Consider the following 19,285-nt stretch of genomic DNA (forward strand, 5'->3'; position numbering starts at 1 on the left):
GCATCATTTATCATTCTTGTTTAGGGGCAATATGATAGAGTTGCGAGAGTCTGTTCAAAATGTAAAAAAAAGGATATTTTAAAAAAATATAAAAAAACAAATAACACAGTCCGGATCATAGAAGGCTGTTGAGTCAGGTTTAAGTCGAGTTTAGTTTGAGCCACCAATCTAAACCAACTTTTATGTAACTTCATTGGTTTAGGAGACGAAGGATAGTGTGAGAAAACTGGAATCAAGATTCAAATTTATTTTTAATATCCGTATAAGTAACATTACAAAAGGGCTGAAATTGAAAAAATATTTGTAAGTTTTGTTCTGGCCTGTTATTAAATCAAAAGAAAAGCAAGTGGGTATTCGATAAGAAATTCAAAAGGATGAGATGACTCATCATCAAAAGGCTTTTATCGTTTCTCATGTACCAAATATGACTTTTGACTTTCTTGGATATACAAACGGCTTCCAACACAACCAAAAAAAAAACATTAGATTCATGGGTTTCCGGTTTGGTATAAACAACTCTGACCGGTTTCAAGGCACACCGGTGAACACATTTGCCTAAATAGGACATTAAAGTGACCCAATTTATATATTAAATGTGTAACATGACAACCCAAAACCTGATTATTAGGACCTAAACTTTAATCTATCAGCAATGAGCAACATACTGTTACGTTAACCACCTACTAACAGTAATCAGCACCATTTTGAGAGCCACAATTATGATTTAAAAAAATCATGCCAGACTATCAACGTAAAGTACTCAAATACACACAGGGTTTTGACCGATAACTAGTTATCACGAGTGACGAAAAAGGTTCAAAATGTTACAACAGGGTACAAACAAATGCACATACCACATACATACATACACGTATATATGTATGCATGCATTTTTATATATATAAATGATGTATGAGATAGAGAAGCTGGTCGTTTGTATGCAACATGAAGGTGGTTTAGACAGTACCGTTTACGTGAACATGATAAGGCGGGCCCCTACAAAAGATTGGCTCATCAGGTGAAGAAGACGGTGCACGGGCCCTCAAGATTTCATTAGGATCGTCTATAACCGCAGCAGCCAATAACGTGTACTCGCCCGGGACGAGAAAATACAAACAAAATGAATGTTTGATCTCTTCCAGAGGAGGAACGTCCACCTTCATGCCACTTAAAGCACCTACCACACATTTATAATATCATACGAAAATAAAAGGCGAGTCATTGTTATCAAAGTAATAACAGCGGTGTTCACGGTCTGTCTTTTTATAGTTTTTAGGTCAAACCGTAAGCAAACCATTAGTGAAAGCTTTTGGCAAATGTAAACCAAAACAGAAATATTGAAAACCAAAACTGGGCCAAGCCAAACTGTTACTAATTGTTTGGTTTCACAGTTTGGACTAATCAGGCCTTTATAATTATAAAATAAAAAATGAAAAAAGGTAACATTACATAATAGTAACCAAGTTTCCTAAATGTCCCACTAAAGTCACTTAAAGTTCATTAGGTATTCCAATCTTGCATTAACTTTTTATAAATGTTAATTTTGGAAAAAATTTAGCGAGGCAGATGAAACATATATGAATCTTGAATACATTTTTACAATTTAATTTAAATTGAACATTTATGAAACTTGGTTGTTATTTAGTGAATTCGTTTTCTTCATTATCACCTCATACTTCAAATTCGGTTTACAATAATCACGATTCATATATGCCTCACTTAGTTTTAGTATTTTTGAAAATTTAAAGAAAAGAAGGAAAAAATTACACATGATTGGAACACTTAACGAAACTTGAGTGACTTTTGAGGAGCCAAAAAACTTAAGCGGCTTTAGTGGAACGCCTGGAAAACTCAGTTGCTAGTGTAGAGTTTTCCCTAAAAAAATACATAAAATACAATTAAAATAAAGAAGTGATATTGTTCCAAGAGTTAAAACTTAAAAGGCCGACTCCATGTGTATAAAATAGTAACCAAGTTTTGAAATTGTTCCAATCAGGTCACTCATAAAATATTATGTTCCAATCAAGTCACTAAAGTTTCCTTTGTGTTCTAATCCTAGATATTTTACCTGGATAGCATGTTATCTAGGTTTCTTTTTATTTTTAAATAGTTTGACATTGCATAATATATTTTTTTTAAATTAAAAAAATTAGTAAAAATTGAGATAACTTTTAAATTGTGAAAAATTGAAAAAAAAAAGAAGAAAGAAATCAACCTTTTTTAAGTTAAAGTTTTTTTATTAGAAACCCATTTTTTTAGAAAGATTTCAAAAAGATATTTAAGTGATATTAAAGTATTTAATAATAGGATTATTAATTGCTTCCATACAAAAAAAATTAGGAGCATGTTAATTATATTGTAATTTTTTACATTTTTGCAAAAAAAAATGCGATTTTTTTTGTGCAATTTAACAATGATTTTTCTTAATTTTTACTAATTTTTTCAATTTAAAGAAAAAATATTATGCAATAAACTATTTAAAAATAAAAAAAACCTAGATAACCTACTATCCAGGTAAAATATCTAGGATTGGAACACAAAAAGAAACTTTAGTGGCCTGATTGGAACAAAATATTTAATGAGTGACCTGATTGAAACAATTTCAAAACTTGGTTGCTATTCTATAGAGTAATCCCCATCTTTTATAATAACTAAAAGCACAAGTAAGATATAAAAAATTACGTCGCTCAAATCCTACAGTCAGGTTTGATGTTTTCCAACCGGTTTTGAGGATCAAGCATACACCAAGCAGAACAGTACAGTTTGAAAACTCCCAAACCTACTGACCAAAAACATTTTAAAAAAATTGACCGGAAACCAAACCAATGACCAATTCAGGTGGTTTCACGGTGGTTTCAAACCGAACCATAAACATCCTAGTTAAAAACCAATTAGAGGACTGGAAGTTAGTCTTACCAGACCACAGAACAGCAGAATTGGCACCTTCAATGCAGTTTTCACCTGCAACATCTCTACACGTAATATTAAGATTCATACTGATAGATTCCTTTGTGTTATTCCGAACCAAAACCTCCATCGGTGTCATGTCATGTGCCAACACATCACCGCCACCCTTAGAGTTAACTTCTTTAACATGCCTGAAACTGAAGGTCAAAGGATCTGGTAATAAAACATCCATAATAGATGTCTGCAGGGCTGCTTGCGTGGCATCCTTAATATGCAACTCTCCTGAACTGTTTCGTCCTGATACCCACCTAACCTTAATCTTTGAAATCAGCTTCTTTATATAAGCATTTAGTTCCGCTTTCTTCTTTTTCTCTGAGGTTTTACTATCCCCATTTGATAATGAATTGTTTGCAAGAAAAGAACCGTCAAGAACGGGTAGTTTAAAGTGTTCTAGTGGGATTAACACTCGCGCACTATATTCTCTGTCGATTCTTGTTTTCGGGTAATCAAATTCAGAAGAATTTTCTTCACTTTCCAGCTGGACAGAGACACCGACTTCAAACACGACATCTGTTGGGTTAGATAACTCGAGTTCAAGAAATCTTAGACCCCAGCTTCCTCTATAGGGGTCGATTTTCACCAACCGATCAGCAGAATTATTATCCAGTGAAGTGTTTGAAATCTTACCCACGTGGGCAGGGATTTCCATTGACAGCAGACGAGCTTTCACAAAAGATAAGCCCTGTAAAACGCACACGTTTAAGGGAGTAACGAGGCGTCGTCCAGGTGGCACAACACTAACACTTTCTTCCAGCTGTACTTGACTCTCTGCAGGGCCTGTCACGCGAAACAGGTAGCAGAGGTAAATAATAAAAGTTGAAAGTCACCTAAAGCTAAATTTGAAAGCATAACCCTTCCATATTTTTTTATTTATAAATTAGATTATTTTGTGATTACATCCAAAGCTATTTATTAAAAATAAATAAATTGTATTATTCGTGGTCAACCCAACCCAAACTGGTCACCTAAACTATGCCTTTATTGTGGACAACCTTCTAAATCATTTTACTTGTAGATTTAAAATAGCATTGTAAAATTACTGTTTACGTGATCATAATTAACGCACATTCGCACAACCATTATTCATCAAAGAAACTAAGCAAGATCTAAAAAGTGCCCGGGTCAACCCGACCCGGCCCCTTTTGACCTGTTATCTAACTCGCTCTCATATTGCCACTTATAGCGCGAGCCTTGTAAAGAAAAACATTATTGATAATACCATTAGACTAGAAGCTTTTATTAAATTACCTGCATAATGTATCAATAACATTGGGCTGCTTGCATCCTTTATCGGCCTTGTAACGCTAACCAATGTGCTCTTACTAGCAACAGCATCATGATCCACCAACCCAAGCTGCCAAGCTTTTAAAGTAACAGGTATAGTCACTTCAGCACCAGGCTTTAACGGAAGTGCAGACTTCAATGCTTCATAGCCAACAGATATAACAGAATCTTGATTTTTCCCAGATAATGATATATGCGCCTGCTCAACCGCCACTGTACCAGCATTAGCCACACTTATCCAAAGGTCACGAATCTCTCCTTCATACAATATAACTGCACCGTCACCCCCAACAATGTGTGAAACCAACAATGGCAGTGGAGGTACAACTGTAATGTTTGGTACAACTGTCGTTTTAAGCTTCCCAGACCCACAGCATCGAAATGGATCAGAAATCACAAGCCCTTGTGCAGCTCCAAGAAGCAGATTGTCAACATCCTTGAAAATGTGCTCAGTGATTACGCCAAAACAATGAACAAGGCATCCAGGGATACTAACGGGTCCCACTTTAGTTGGAATTCCAGATAAACTGATTACTTTAGAGGAGTTAGGGGGGAGCGTGACACTGATTGGAAAAGCATCAAAGTTTCCAGAATGAACAGAAAGATATATGCTGTTGACCAGTAAGTCAAAGCCACAAGGGTTCACTAATTCAACCAACATTTGAACTGGTTCTCCAACAACCCAAATGAGTTCTTGCTTATTGTTGTTGACCGAATCTCCTTTGCTGAATGGTGTGTAAATGAAAGGTCCAGATGGAGCTGATCCGGCCCACCAATCCTCTCTACCAAAATTTCTTTTTATAATGTCCATCTGTGATGGATGCAGAGGAAGGGAATGCAACCTGGTTGTCAAGAATGATATTTAGTAATATAGACCAGAATAGTCTAAATAAAAGAAACACAGAACCATGGAGGTATAGGATAACTATGATAGGACATTTAAAGATACAGAAACTTAATATATGATACATTTGCATGCCATATATACATACACACGTGTATATGTGTGATGCTATTTTGTCAGTGACAGCTAGTAACATAAATCATAGACAAACATGGCTAAAGCTAATTGCTCCATTTCACAACATATTTTCTCTGATTGCTTTGACCATCAGATCCCACCAGATCAGACCGGTCATTAAAATCAACATATGAACCGACTAATCGCCATTGAATGCTTGCTCTCCTTGAAATAGTGACTGTTCTTTTTTCCTTTTTTTTCTTTTTTTTGGTTCTTTGTTAGCTTTACTTGATAATATAAAAATAATCATTCTAGTTCGATGGGCCTTTTGAGTTTTATTTATGTTTGATTGCTTTGTTCTACTTTCAAATATGTTTATGCTTTGGTGGTAGCCTGGATCTTGGTTTAGGGAAGCGCAAGGTGCTCTAAGACGTTTTGATCCCAAAAGCCATGACGTGAGGCCCGTGCATCACAGACGTGAAGCGTGCCTTAGATGATAAAATAATCTAAGCCCTTAGATAACAAAATAAAGGGACAAGAATCCAATATTCAAGTAACCACATGTGAATATACCCATGGACATAGTGTACGCCTTCATTTAGATGTGAATATGCCAATGCAAATGTGCACACTTTTATTCTTATGTGATTTACAATTTACTCACGTATGATTGCCCAATATTGGTCCTAAAATCTCTTGATAAAAGAGCGTAAATCGGTTCCCTGGATATCAAGCCTTTTGTGGGTCTCAAACAAACCTGCCCCATCTGGCAGTACAGGTTAAGTATGTTGACTTTATTTCTTGGTTTTGACTTACCAGGACAGGTTAAGTTAAGTATGTTGACTTTATTTCTTGGTTTTGACTTACCAGGACAGGTTAAGTAAGTATGTTGACTTTATTTCTTGGTTTTGACTTACCACTGACTTAAACCGATTGCCCACATTGACCTAGTTTTCCTACCAACAACTATTAGACAAAGCCCTGAAACTTAATGCTCTAAGATATGCAGTAAATATTGGTGAAATATCAGTCAGAATATTAGTACAGATAATATCGGCAATATTGACCGATATTTCACCGGTTTCCCAATATCAGTGTTTTAAGTCTTAATTGTCAATTGTTAGTGTTCAATGTTAGTGCTTTAAGTCTTAATCAGTTCCTACAAGCTACAATTGTTTGTTTTGCAAGTTGCAAAAGGATAATTTGTTGGCGGTAGTATACTGAATTGCTAGTGTTACATTGCTATATATATATATATATATATAAATTATGCATGATACTAAAATCACCGATCCACCGCGATAACCGGTATCTCAAATATCGGTCCTTGACCGATATCTGATATTTTCCGCATTTACTGCTTAGGCCCTAAGAGCTCAGAACATCTCACACAATTGAAAAGAGCTGACAACAAAAGTAACAATTATATACGCTTTATTAGTCTTGACTACTATCCAGCTAGTTCTTTTTAAGTAAAAATTTTTCCAGCAAGTTACATATTAGTAGGAGTATGTCATCACTCAAGACGCCCTTAAAAAAATAGCAACTGGCTTGGCTTGTAGTTAGTTAGTTTTGGGCATCTTAACAATTGGATACAAATGTTCATGTGCCTTTTTCTTAACAATGATATTCATTTAATGTAAAGTTACCTCACAAAAGGTAAAGCAGGATCAGCACAATGAGTTCCAGAAGGAAGTCTTTCAGCTGAATTGTTGAGTGCACTCGCAAGCCCATTTTGACCCGAAGGTGTTATTAATGGATAATAAGATCTTAATAGACGTGCAGCTGCACTCCACGCAGCAAGCGGGTCTCCAGCACGAACAGCTGAGAGAAGTATCTCCTTTAGTACAACCATCTGCAACGTGCTCCATTGTGACTCAAATAAAGATACCACCAAGTGATGATGCATCTTTCCACCATCGGCAATAGATGGCCCAACATCCTTGTATGAAAAACAAAATGCCATTACCTAATATTCTTTTATTGGTTAAAAATGCATCATATGAAGATACATGACTGTAAAACTCACATTAAAAACAGAATGTTTGGGAATGGAAGCTCGACTTTGGACACGATAAGCTTTTGTAGTTAGGGCCAGTACTTGCATGGCACTTATGGAAGCCAAATTGTTTTCTTGTTGCAAGTATAACTGAGCCACCTGTCTAGAAAAAAAGGCAGCTTTTCTGTGGTAGCCGAGAGTTCCATATAAACGGGCTATCTCAATGTATAATATCAGTCTATCACTTGCATCAATTAAAGATTTTTCTCCATCTGCAGCAGAAGTCAAAAGCTCCACTACCTCCTTAGCCAGCTCACGTCTGAAACACAAACAATCAAATGTGGGTATATACACCGAAACATGTAAACATAATCAAGGAAAGATGGTAAAAAGAGAAACAAAAACACTAAGTATTACAGAGTTTGATTATATATAATTCCACAAAATGAACAAGAAGTTTTGGGACACCTACAGGAGAACAAATCACAGCAGTTTGTGTTCACACAGAAATGAAAACAATAGATAGAACAAATCACCGCAGTCATGAAACGACACCTACAGGAGAAATAATAGCAAATAAGAAGTTTTGGGAATATACCTGCACAGAAATCTTGCCAATTTCAGAGTAGCTTCCAGTTCAAAGCTGAGAGGTGAGACCCTGTATAAAGTTGATTAGTAGATGAAATATATGCATATCCATAAGAAGCTTAACCAGAATATGCTAACAAGATCCCAATATCATAATGATCTGTATTTAATTCTCCACCAGAACATAAACATCTTATTAGAATAAATTTTTTAAAACACTAAAAGTCCCAAACAAACTTTCAAAAACCACCGCCACTTCAGTTCAACTACTTTAAATAAAAAATTGCTGAGTATAGAAGTATAGAGCTTCTAAATTGAGATTAATTTTACTTCGTGTTATAAAGGGAGGTTTATTTCATGTGCATATGCTAAAGATGTTACCAGTGTGTGTAATTTGTAAGTATCTACCTCTGAGCATTGTCTTGTATAAATGACTTCCTGTAATGAACAATGACACTGTTGTAGCGAAACTTGACCTCCTCCTCTATAACTTGGTCCTTATGAACTTCTTTATCCATCTTATAGCACATAAACACAAAACAAAAAAATGTTACTCAACATCAGGATAAATGAAGATCATATAACCAATCAGAGTTTAAGTTCTTAAGCGTCAAAAGAAAAACCATGTATTAAAAAAATAAGCCATGAAGAAATTGTTACTACGGTAAGGGCATGGATAATAAGATCTAGATACCAAATGTTAACATACTGATTTACTATATCTTTAATAATTGATCCTTTCATATGCTTACCAACAAGGCACAAACACCACCCTCCAATGCGCCAGCATACCAAAAATAATCCCCAGTCAACCTGGCAAGTTCTAAAGCAGTAGAATAATGGTTATTGGCATCAACAGGTGATCCAGCTAGTAAACAATAATCTCCAATTGTTTTCTGTGCTCTACCAAGTCTCCTCTTTTTTGCTTTAATCACCTGAAACAATCGATCAAGTTGGTAAAGTTATAATTCTCAAAGCATGCACTTGAAATTAGGAATTCAGCCATTATTTAAAATCAGGAGACCTAAAACATAAACCTCCTCTGAGCTGAGACTGGCTTGAGAATCTAAGGGTGTCTTTAGGATGGTCCCACCAGATTCTGCTTGAAGAACCCACTTTTCAAATTCCATTAAAAGTGAAGCAGCAATGTCTTGCATCATTGTTTGCAAATGAATTTCTTGAGTGCGTTGGTCAGCAGGAGGAAACAAAGCCAGCTTATTTCCTCTGTCCTTGCCATCCGCTAGCTGCAATATAAGATAACAACAACACTAGTGAGACATGCATGTTACTAGGATTCAATATTTTTCCTTTGAAACAATTAGTTAACCCGTAGCAGCCAGTATTATTTAACTAGAAACAGCTAATTCGGCCTACCAGCACTTGCAACCAGTATTATTTAACTACAAACACAATTCGGAATTGCTTAGGTAAAGCATGAGATCATCAACCATTAAACCCTAACAAAGGAAGTAATACGAACCTGCTTATCAGCAGGAGCGAAAGCGAAACAGCGTTGCACAAGGGCGGAGGCGTATCCCTTGCAGGCGGCATCGAAGCGGTGGACAACGGAGTCGAGATCGGGATTGGAGGGGCAGTGGCAGATGCCGATAACGGCTAGGATTTTGCGATTGGACTGGAAATCCTCCCAGGGGCTGGGGGGCGATCCGCCGAGGATGAAGTTGAAGCGAAGGGAGCCGGAGTCCCACGGCTGCTGGGAGAAAGGAGACTTCTGGTGCTCCGTGTAGAAGGGACTGATGGAGGACAGTTGGATGGCGTGGTGCCCTGCGACAAGCATGGACGCGTATTTGCGGAACAGGTGCTGCTCCAGTTGCCCGACTGGGACCACGGCCATCCGGATCATGGAACTACTCTCGATCCTCACATCTGGCTCCATTGCCGATAACTCTTCACTTCACTTCACTTCACTTCTAAATTCTTAACTAAAACTAGATCTCTCGTTCCGGAGAGTTTGTTACTTTTGGGAGATATCAGATATCATCCTTTTCACTTTCAATTTTCCTTTTTTTTTAACGTTATATTTTTTTTAATTTTTGTAGTCAAGACCTGGTAAATAAAGGTTTTCAGAGTCGGATATCCGGACTTTCGGATAATTCATATTCAGATTTTCGGATATGAATTTGAATTCGAATTCAGTTTTTTAATTGAACACCCTACTCATAAACACCTTAAATCCAAAATATTTAAAGGTTTTGCATCTGTTATTATTTGTGTAGTTGAGTATAAATATAGATATTATTGTTTAGTTGTTTTATTACATTTAACAAATTAATACATGCCATTTACATGGTGTGTTATCTTTCTTATTGTAAAAGTGAAATTCATATAAACAGAAAGTTCTATACATAGATAAACATTTTACTTAATTTTAAAAGAAAATTTTGAATATGGTTTTAATGGTAGATTCTGATAGGTCACTACATTAAAAGATAGAATTACAAATTTTGTTTTTAAAACATTGTTGATTTATGGATCATATGTTTTAAAAAGTTTACTTTCAGACGGTATCTTTTATATAACAATATGTCTCGTTTTTTGTCCTTTAACTTAGTGACCATCCAAAAGGTTCGTTAACTCATGGCATGGGAGGGTAAAAGAGTAATTTTCAACCCTTTATGGTAAATAATGATTTTTCTAAGACCTCTTCATCGTAATCATCTTATCTTACTAATCTATTAAAGCAACACAATAGTTCTACATGTCACTTTTCCAGGGTGCCCACCTATGCTTTCACATAATATAATTTCCATATATATAATCATCACATCAGTCACTAATTTATTTAAATCAAAAATCAATTCTAAATCCATAACTTCTAAATGAATACATGCGTCCGTTTTTTTAACTTGATTGTGATCCATTTAATTCAGTAACCAATTATTTGCATTTTATTTTGTCATACGTTAACAATACAATGCCATCACTACCAGGATACTCTTCAGAGAAGATATGAATTTTGCTTCATGAATATAAATGGATATCATCAAGGAAACAAAACTCACCATGACATCAGTGTATTTAGGGATCAAAACAACTAATTTTCTATATTAGTTTGGCCAAAACCCAAGTTGATGCAAGTTAGTGACAATGGATAAGCACAATGAACTTCATTATTAGTTAACGTATGACAAAATAAAATGCAAATAATTATGTATGTAATAAGAGTACTGATATGCACTATCATCAATCTACTATTCTCCTTGAGTGCTAAATTATGTCACTTTATCAAAAGTTGTCAATACATATAAAAGAGTTTATTACATAGAATTGGTGGTAAAAAATAATCAAATGAGATTAATCATTTTTGTATTGCTTAGAGTAAACACGAATCGTGACACCTTCTGAATCGGTCACTAATAAACTAAAAACATACAATGCAAATTTACACACACTAAAATGAGTTTCAAAAGTTCTATATATTCTTTTACTTCTATTTTTATTTACTTTATTTACTACTACAAAATTATAGATAAATCATTAATATGAAATGTATAAAATATTTATTAATTGTTTTAATTAGATAGTTATGAATTTTTTACTTTATTTACTACTATAAAATTATAGATAAATCATTAATATGGAATGTTTAAAATATTTATTAATTGTTTTAATTAGATAATTATGATATTTTTTCTTTTATTTACTACTATAAAATTATAGATAAATCATTAATATGGAATGTTTAAAATATTTATTAATTGTTTTAATTAGATAGTTATTACTTAAAAATTGAACAATAATGATGACACTTAGCAAAAAAAAGGGAAATTAGATGCCATGTGGCACAACAATTGTTTTTGTTTATTATAATAGTAGATATCTCCCTTTAATCATTCTGTTCAGGTATCACAATCGTCCTCCTTTCAATCATTATGTTCAGGTATCCCAAACATCTTCTGATGAAGAAGGTTTGTGTGTTCCTGCCACACCCCGACCAAAGGCGGCGGAACATGTCGGGGTGCAACAGATTGCTCAAGAACACAAGACACTATTTAAAGTGACAATATTTAATTAACTCATTTAAATTCATAAAATCATAAAAAGTCACATAATATGTTCATACAATAACAGAATTCGAACATAGCAAACAATATATTGTTCGTTTTGCTAATAACATAATAGTCTTGATTAAGTTTTTCTTCAAGCCTCGAGTCAACCTAAAGTCAAACCTGTAACATTGCATAAAATAGAATTTGTCAACACAAAGGTTGGTGTGTAATATCATAGTTTTGAACAATAAGTATATAATAGGAAATTCCATAACTTGTATACAAAACAATAAATAATAGCAACATTTTAGATAATGAAATCGTTAATAAGAATACTTTAACGACACCTTGCTATAAGGGGATGCCAAATAGTCTAGGATTTATATGAAATCGTTAATAAGAATACATTAACGACACCTTTCTATAAGGGGATGCCAAATATACTCGGATTTATGAATCAACCAACCAAAAGCGATAAACACATTAGCATTTAAGCATGTAAGCATATAACACCAAATCGAGCATTTATTTAAGTAAAGTATACAATAAAGTTTGTGGTTTAAGACTCAAGAATAAAACATTTAGTTTGAATAAGTATGCAACATCACCCCCAAAACGAAAGATGGAAAACGGGGAATGAAAGTACTCACATTCAAGTAATAAACTTGATCGGTAAAATGACGAGTAACCAGAAGATGAGGTTTAACGAGCAAAGCCTAGATGAAAGGAAGTATTGTATTAGAAAGGTTGTTTAAGAAATCTTTAGATAAAATAAATGATAAGAATGCATACAATTTAAAGTTTAAGGTTTAAAAAATGTAACTATTTAAGAAATTGTAATAATAGTCCTTTAAAGTATAAGTTTTCTCGAAACTGAGTTTAAGTATCTAGCCCATAATTTTTACTCAACCTATGTTAAGTAATAAGGTGGGTAAAAATGCAAGAATGCAAGTCCCTTTATAATATAGATACTAAAAACGGGTTTTAACGAGTGTTCGGGTTGTTGGTTCAGGTCTTGATAATTGGTCAAACCCAAAGTCAACTTTCCAACATAATAAATGTTATGAGATAACTCAATAAAATTTAAGAAGACTTAACAAAGTATGTAGTTCTATTACTTTAGAACTAACAACGTCCGTTAAGCAAGTGTTCAGTTTTGTCGGTCCAAATTTGTTATAAGATCAAGTTGGATTCAACATTCCAAGTACTTTTAGAAAATATTTAAAATCAGTTTATAAATGATTTTTAAATAAATATACAAGTCTTGATAGCTAAAAACACACTTGTGTGTCTTAAGTGAGTGAAATCGGTTTAGTTCGTTTTGGTTCGGTTTCCAATCCGGAATAAGAGCAAGAATGGTTACCACATGCCCAACATCAAAGAACTTGTATAATAATTTATAAATGATGATACTTAAGTTTTACAACCAAAAAGTTAACAATAAAGTTTTTAAACGAAAGTTTGGTTTTCAGTTCGGATCTTGTTTCGGGTTAAGACCGAGGTTAGATTCTACAAACCCATAACCATGGAACTCATAAAACTATTTTAGAAACTTAAATCTAACGTAAAGCATGTGTATACAATTATTTAACAAACTAGTAAAGAAAGTTCGGTTTACGGTTTGGAGCTATTTACGGTTAAACCGAGGCTAGTCTCTTCAAACCCAGAACCATGGAACTCAACAAATATGACATACAAACTAAATTGAGCAGAAGTTAATCATGGTTAGTAAGCATAAACAAGTTATATAATTATATATATCAAGGACCACGTAAGTCCTCCATGAAGCCTTGCCTTACGAGGCCCGACACTCCACCGACCGAGACCGGGGAAGTGACCACCAAAGGTAAAAAGGGGTGTATATTATATATATGTTGTATAACCATCTTCAAGTACTAATAAGAGCTAACAAGTTGATTAAAATGAAAGACTATGATCAGTTTGACTTTTGAAAGTCAAACTTCCAAGAACAATGAAAAACAACCTTGTAGAACTTGATCTTTGAGAGAGGAAATGAAATATGAGCAGGGATTAATGGAGAAGATGGTCTTGTATATATAGGATAATATTTAAGGGGTTATGCAAGATGTTTAATGTGTAAAAATCAAATTTGGATAATAGGGTGTAAAGCATAAACAACAAACAAACATGCAGCAGACTCGCCTAGGCACTGCACGGCCGCAAGGAAGGAGTTGGTTGCGCGGCGCGACGCCTTTGGGGGGGGGGGAATTTTGTTCCAGCTTTTGATAATTGACGATTTAGGCCCCCGAAGTTCGTTTTAAGTCGTTTTTAAAGGCATTTTAAGGACCGAAAAGGGTGTTTTTGAGACCCGAAAAGTATAAAACAAATATGTAACATAAAATCCATCATTTTGTTATATCGAAGAGTTCGGGTTTACATAATAAAACTAATACAAAAGCGACCCAAAATTGACGAATGTCACAGTATCCCATACTTTAGGAAATTTCGTCCCGAAATTAAGATGAAGATTATGATGCAAACAGGCGTGGATTCTTCTCCTTCATTGTGTCTTCTCGTTCTAAAGTGAACTCCGTGCCGCGCCGTGATTCCCATCGAACTTTGACTAACCGAATACGACTACGCTTGGTTTTCTTCTCGTTGCGATCCATGATCTCAACGGGTTGTTCAACCATGATCATAGACTCATCGACATGCACTTCGTCGAGAGGTATATGGAGATTACCCTCGGCTAAACACTTTTTAAGATTTGAAACACGAAAATTCGGATGAACACCGGTAAGATCTGCCGGTAGTTTGAGTCGATAAGCTACTTTCCCAACCCTTTCGAGGATCTTGAAAGGTCCTACGAAACGAGGAGCTAGTTTTCCCTTCTTTCCAAAACAGACTACCCCATTCCAAGGAGATACTATTAGAAGGATAAGATCGTCAACATTGAATTCGATCGGTTTTCGCCGTTTGTCGGCGTAACTCTTTTGACGACTTCTAGCGGCTAGGAGGTTCTTACGGATTTGATCGATAACGTCGGTGGCTTTTTGAACCATTTCAGGTCCTGTGATTTGAGTTTCACCGATTTCGTTCCAACTAATCGGAGAACGACATTTATAACTGTAAAGAGCTTCGAAAGGAGCCCTACCGATGCTAGAATGGAAACTGTTATTATATGAAAACTCAATGAAAGGAATGTGAGAATCGCAATTCCCACCGAAATCAAGAACACACACTCGTAGCATATCCTCGAGAGTTTGAATTGTACGTTCAGATTGTCCATTCGTTTGAGGATGGTAAGCGGTGCTAAGATCGAGACGTGTTCCCAAGGCTTCTTGAAGTGATTGCCAAAAATGAGAAGTAAAACGAGCATCTCGATCGTAGATGATAGTCAATGGTAAACCGTGTCGACACACAATTTCCCGAACATAGATTTGAGCAAGTTGCTCGACAGAATACTTCTCGCGGATCCGAATGAAACGAGCAGACTTGGTTAAACGATCGATGATCACCCAAATACTATCGTTCCCTTTTTGGTTGTTGGGTAGTTTAGTGATAAAGTCCATAGCAATGTCTTTCCATTTCCAAACGGGAATCAGTGGTTGCTCAAGTAGACCAAAAGGTCTTTGATGTTCGGCTTTGACTTTTGAGCAAGTAAGACATTTAGATACATACAAGGCTACGTCCTTTTTCATACCCGGCCACCAAAAGGTAGCACGAAGATCGAAATACATTTTATCCACACCGGGATGAACGGAATACCATGACTTGTGAGCTTCGTCGAGAATACAAGTACGAAGGTCATCGCGATCGGGAATCCACAAACGTTTGAGAAAATACAAAAGACCATCGGGTTTAGTTTCGAGTTGAAGTTCGGCTCCACATGACATTTCGTCGTACATGTTACCTTCTTCAACGGAGGTACGCTGAGCTTGAAAGATACGGATTTGAAGATCGGTTTGAACAACAACGCTTAAAAGTAGAACGGATTTAACATTAACCTTTCGACTTAGGGCTTCGGCGACAACATTCGCTTTACCGGGATGGTAATGAATCTCGCAATCATAATCACTAAGTAATACGGCCCATCGTCATTGTCTCATGTCGAGATCTTTTTGGTCAAAAATATGTTGAAGGCTTTTATGGTCGGTAAATACAACACATTTTGTACCGTAAAGGTAATGTCTCCAGATTTTGAGAGCGAAAACGAAGGCACCAAGTTCGAGATCATCAGTCTTATAATTCTTCTCGTTGACCTTAAGTTTCCTTGATTCGTAAGCGATGACTTGACTTTGTTGCATGAGAACACAACTAAGACCTTGATGAGATGCATCGCAAAATACAACAAAATCGTCGTTTCCGTTGGGAAGGGTTAGAACAAGAGCATTACAAAGCATGTCCTTGAGAGTAAGTAAGGCTTCCTCTTGTTTTAATCCCTAATCGAATGGTTTTCCTTTATGAGTGAGGGCGGTGAGGGGTAAAGAGATTTTGGAAAAGTTTTGAATGAATCTCCGATAATATCCGGCCAAACTGGGGAAGGATCGAATTTCTGTAGGAGTCGTCGGAGTTTTCCAATCCTTAACGGCCTCAATTTTAGCGAGATCAACATGAATACCCTTGTCGTTTACGATATGTCCCAAAAATTGAACTTTCTCTAGCCAAAATTCGCACGTGGGGAATTTGGCGTAGAGTCGTTCGTTTCTAAGGAGCTCGAGAATGGAACGCAAGTGATGCTCATGTTCGACTTTGGTCTTGGAAAAGATAAGGATGTCATCAATAAAGACAATAACGAATTTATCAAGGAATGGTTTGCAAACGCGGTTCATGAGATCCGTAAACACCGCGGGTGCATTGGTTAACCCGAAGGGCATGACCAAAAGTTCGAAATGTCCATATCGAGTACGGAAAACGGTTTTCGGAATGTCTTCTTCACGAACACGCAATTGATGATAACCTGATCGAAGATCAATTTTTGAGAAACAAGTTGCGCCTTGAAGTTGGTAGAAGAGATCGTCGATTCGTGGCAAAGGATAACGATTTTTAATAGTGAGTTTGTTAAGTTCTCTATAATCGATACACATGCGAAATGAACCATCTTTCTTTTTCACGAAGAGGACGGGATCGCCCCAAGGAGAAGAGCTTGGACGAATGAAGCCTTTATCGGAAAGTTCTTCAAGTTGGTTTGAAAATTTTTTTGCATTTCCAACGGGGCTAAACGATAAGGAGCCTTGGCCATGGGCATTGCGTCGGGCATAAGATCGATTCGAAATTCAACAGGACGAACGGGTGGAAGACCGGTGACATTATCGGGAAAGACGTCGAGGAACTCACAAACAATGGAAATATCTTTGATTTTTCTTTCCTTTTTGTATTTTACCACCTCATGGGCTAGGAATGGAACATACTTTTGGCGTAAGTAGTTTTGAAATTGAGAGCATGCCATGAGATTTAGCCTTCTAGAAGTTGTTTTGCCGAAGACTTTGAAAACTTTACCATTGACGAGCGGAATTCGGATGAATTTATCGAAGCAAACGACTTCGGCACGGTGCAAAGATAACCAATCCATGCCTACTATGACATCGAAGGTTCCCATTTGCATCGGGATGAGGTAGATGGAGAATTTATGATTAGAGAGAATGAGAGTACAATCGTGGATGACAGAGTTGATGGTGATGGAATTTCCATTGGCGACTTCGACAGAAAACGGTCGAGAAAGCTTGGTTCGAGACAGGGCAAGTTTAGACTCAAATTTTAAAGAAATAAAACTTCTATCAGCACCCGAATCAAATAAAATAGAAGCCAAATGTTGGTTGACATGAGGTCGAATACTCACTAAAAAATAAACCGGTTACAACTAATTAGATAGTGGTAAGCGGGTATCGAACACAGGGAGTTTGTGGAATGCGTTACTAAGTACCTATGTAATTTATCTATATTAATCTAGGTGCAGAAAATAAATTCAATGATTTGGTCGTTTGGTTTGATTTAACAATAAAAACTAAAAACAATTTAACAGGTTTAAAATCAATATGAGAAAATATGCCTTCCCTCGGTTTCAGGTTTCCATGAATGTTATAGTTAATGTTTAAACTGAGATGAACAATAGATAAAGTTCGTGTTTATGTAAACGATTGTGATAATTGAAGATCAAGTACTTGGATTATATAATGCAAGGTAATCACTCAAAAACCAATTAGTTTATCCAACCTCGAATCCCTCCCGATTAATCCCGATTGCTTAAAACACAAAGAACTGACGGTTTAGAAAATGAACTTAATAAACTAACAATCTATCAATCAATTCATCAACACCATAATAATTTAATCAATAAGATCAAACTAATATCTCAGAAATTGCATAAACATTCCAACCAAACAATCATAAATAAACCTTACAATCCGAGGGAAAACAAAAAGAAATTTAGCTGAGCATGATTCGGTTCGTTATCCCTTCGATTATAGTTTGCATATGAATCAAAATAGAGTTTCTAATGATTACAACACTCACAATTAATCCATGGCACCTCAAAATCGCCATTAGGTCGTCCACCCTTGAAAGATAATGATAATAATCCCAAAAGCCGTCCAAAATACAAGTAAATATGGCAGTAACAGAATTCTGCGACACCCCCACCGTAAGCTACGGTGGCCACCGTAGCTTACGGTGGCTTCTAACCCCTTACAGTGGGTTCTAACTGCCATACGACAGTTGTTATTGCGCAACCCCCACCGTAGTTTACGGTGGCACCGTAGCATACGGTGGCTTCCAACCCCTTACGGTGGGTTCTAACTGCCATACGACAGTTGTTATTGCCCAGCCCCCACCGTAGTTTACGGTGGGTACCGTAAGCTACGGTGGCTTCAAACTTTCCATCTTGTTTTCTTCATAATTTCTTCGTTCCAAGTCCGTTTTCCTCACCGTTTTCGCGCACGTTCTCGTAATTCCATCTTCTATTTTCTCTTACCTGCAATTATACGAGTAAACGTAGTCAAATAATTCCACAAGATAAATCGATTAAACACATGATTATTAGCAGTCTTAAATCACTTAAGGGTTGTCCAATGGACCACTCGTCACATTCCCACACTTACCCGTTGTTTGCCATCAAGCAACTTATAACAAACCACAAAATATATTAAAGGAAAAAGTAAGGAAAACAAAGGAGAAAATTCCATCCCACATTGGTGGAAGAGGAAAGGAGAGGCTTCCACCTTAGTATAAATAGGAGTGTAAGTATCTTGTCCCACATCGCTAGATTATAAAACTAGTGAGCTCTTTATAAGAAAGGAAATTTCTAGGTAAATGTTCTATAATACATATCATACCCAGTGGTCCTAGCGGAGGGTGTGAAACACCCGAACGCGCACGCGCACGGGCTCGGGCGAAGTGCGATGGGCGCAATGTGGCGCTTTGATGGCGCACATTGCACTTCGCACGCTCCTTCCATCGCGTACCGCGACGGGTTTGGGTTTCCCATCGCGTACCGCGACGTGGAGGTTACGCAGTGGACAC

General features: G+C 36.3%; 1 protein-coding gene across 1 annotated transcript; it reads right to left on the minus strand.

Moving 5' to 3' along the window:
- Positions 1–338: 338 nt before the first annotated feature.
- LOC143602390 (trafficking protein particle complex II-specific subunit 120 homolog) lies at positions 339–9,693 on the minus strand. The gene is made up of 10 exons (XM_077079510.1): positions 9,280–9,693; positions 8,837–9,043; positions 8,552–8,734; positions 8,208–8,317; positions 7,810–7,869; positions 7,242–7,530; positions 6,862–7,154; positions 4,216–5,093; positions 2,917–3,744; positions 339–1,177 (listed from the first exon to the last, which is right to left on the minus strand). Exons 1-10 carry the CDS (start codon positions 9,691–9,693, stop codon positions 957–959), a joined length of 3,483 nt encoding a protein of 1,160 aa, XP_076935625.1. The 3' UTR covers positions 339–956.
- Between the last annotated feature and the right edge of the window lie 9,592 nt (positions 9,694–19,285).

This window comes from Bidens hawaiensis, unplaced genomic scaffold (assembly GCF_021521415.1).
Source record: "Bidens hawaiensis isolate Kalapana, Puna unplaced genomic scaffold, B.hawaiensis_p1.1 tig00058838_1, whole genome shotgun sequence".
NCBI lineage: Eukaryota > Viridiplantae > Streptophyta > Magnoliopsida > Asterales > Asteraceae > Bidens > Bidens hawaiensis.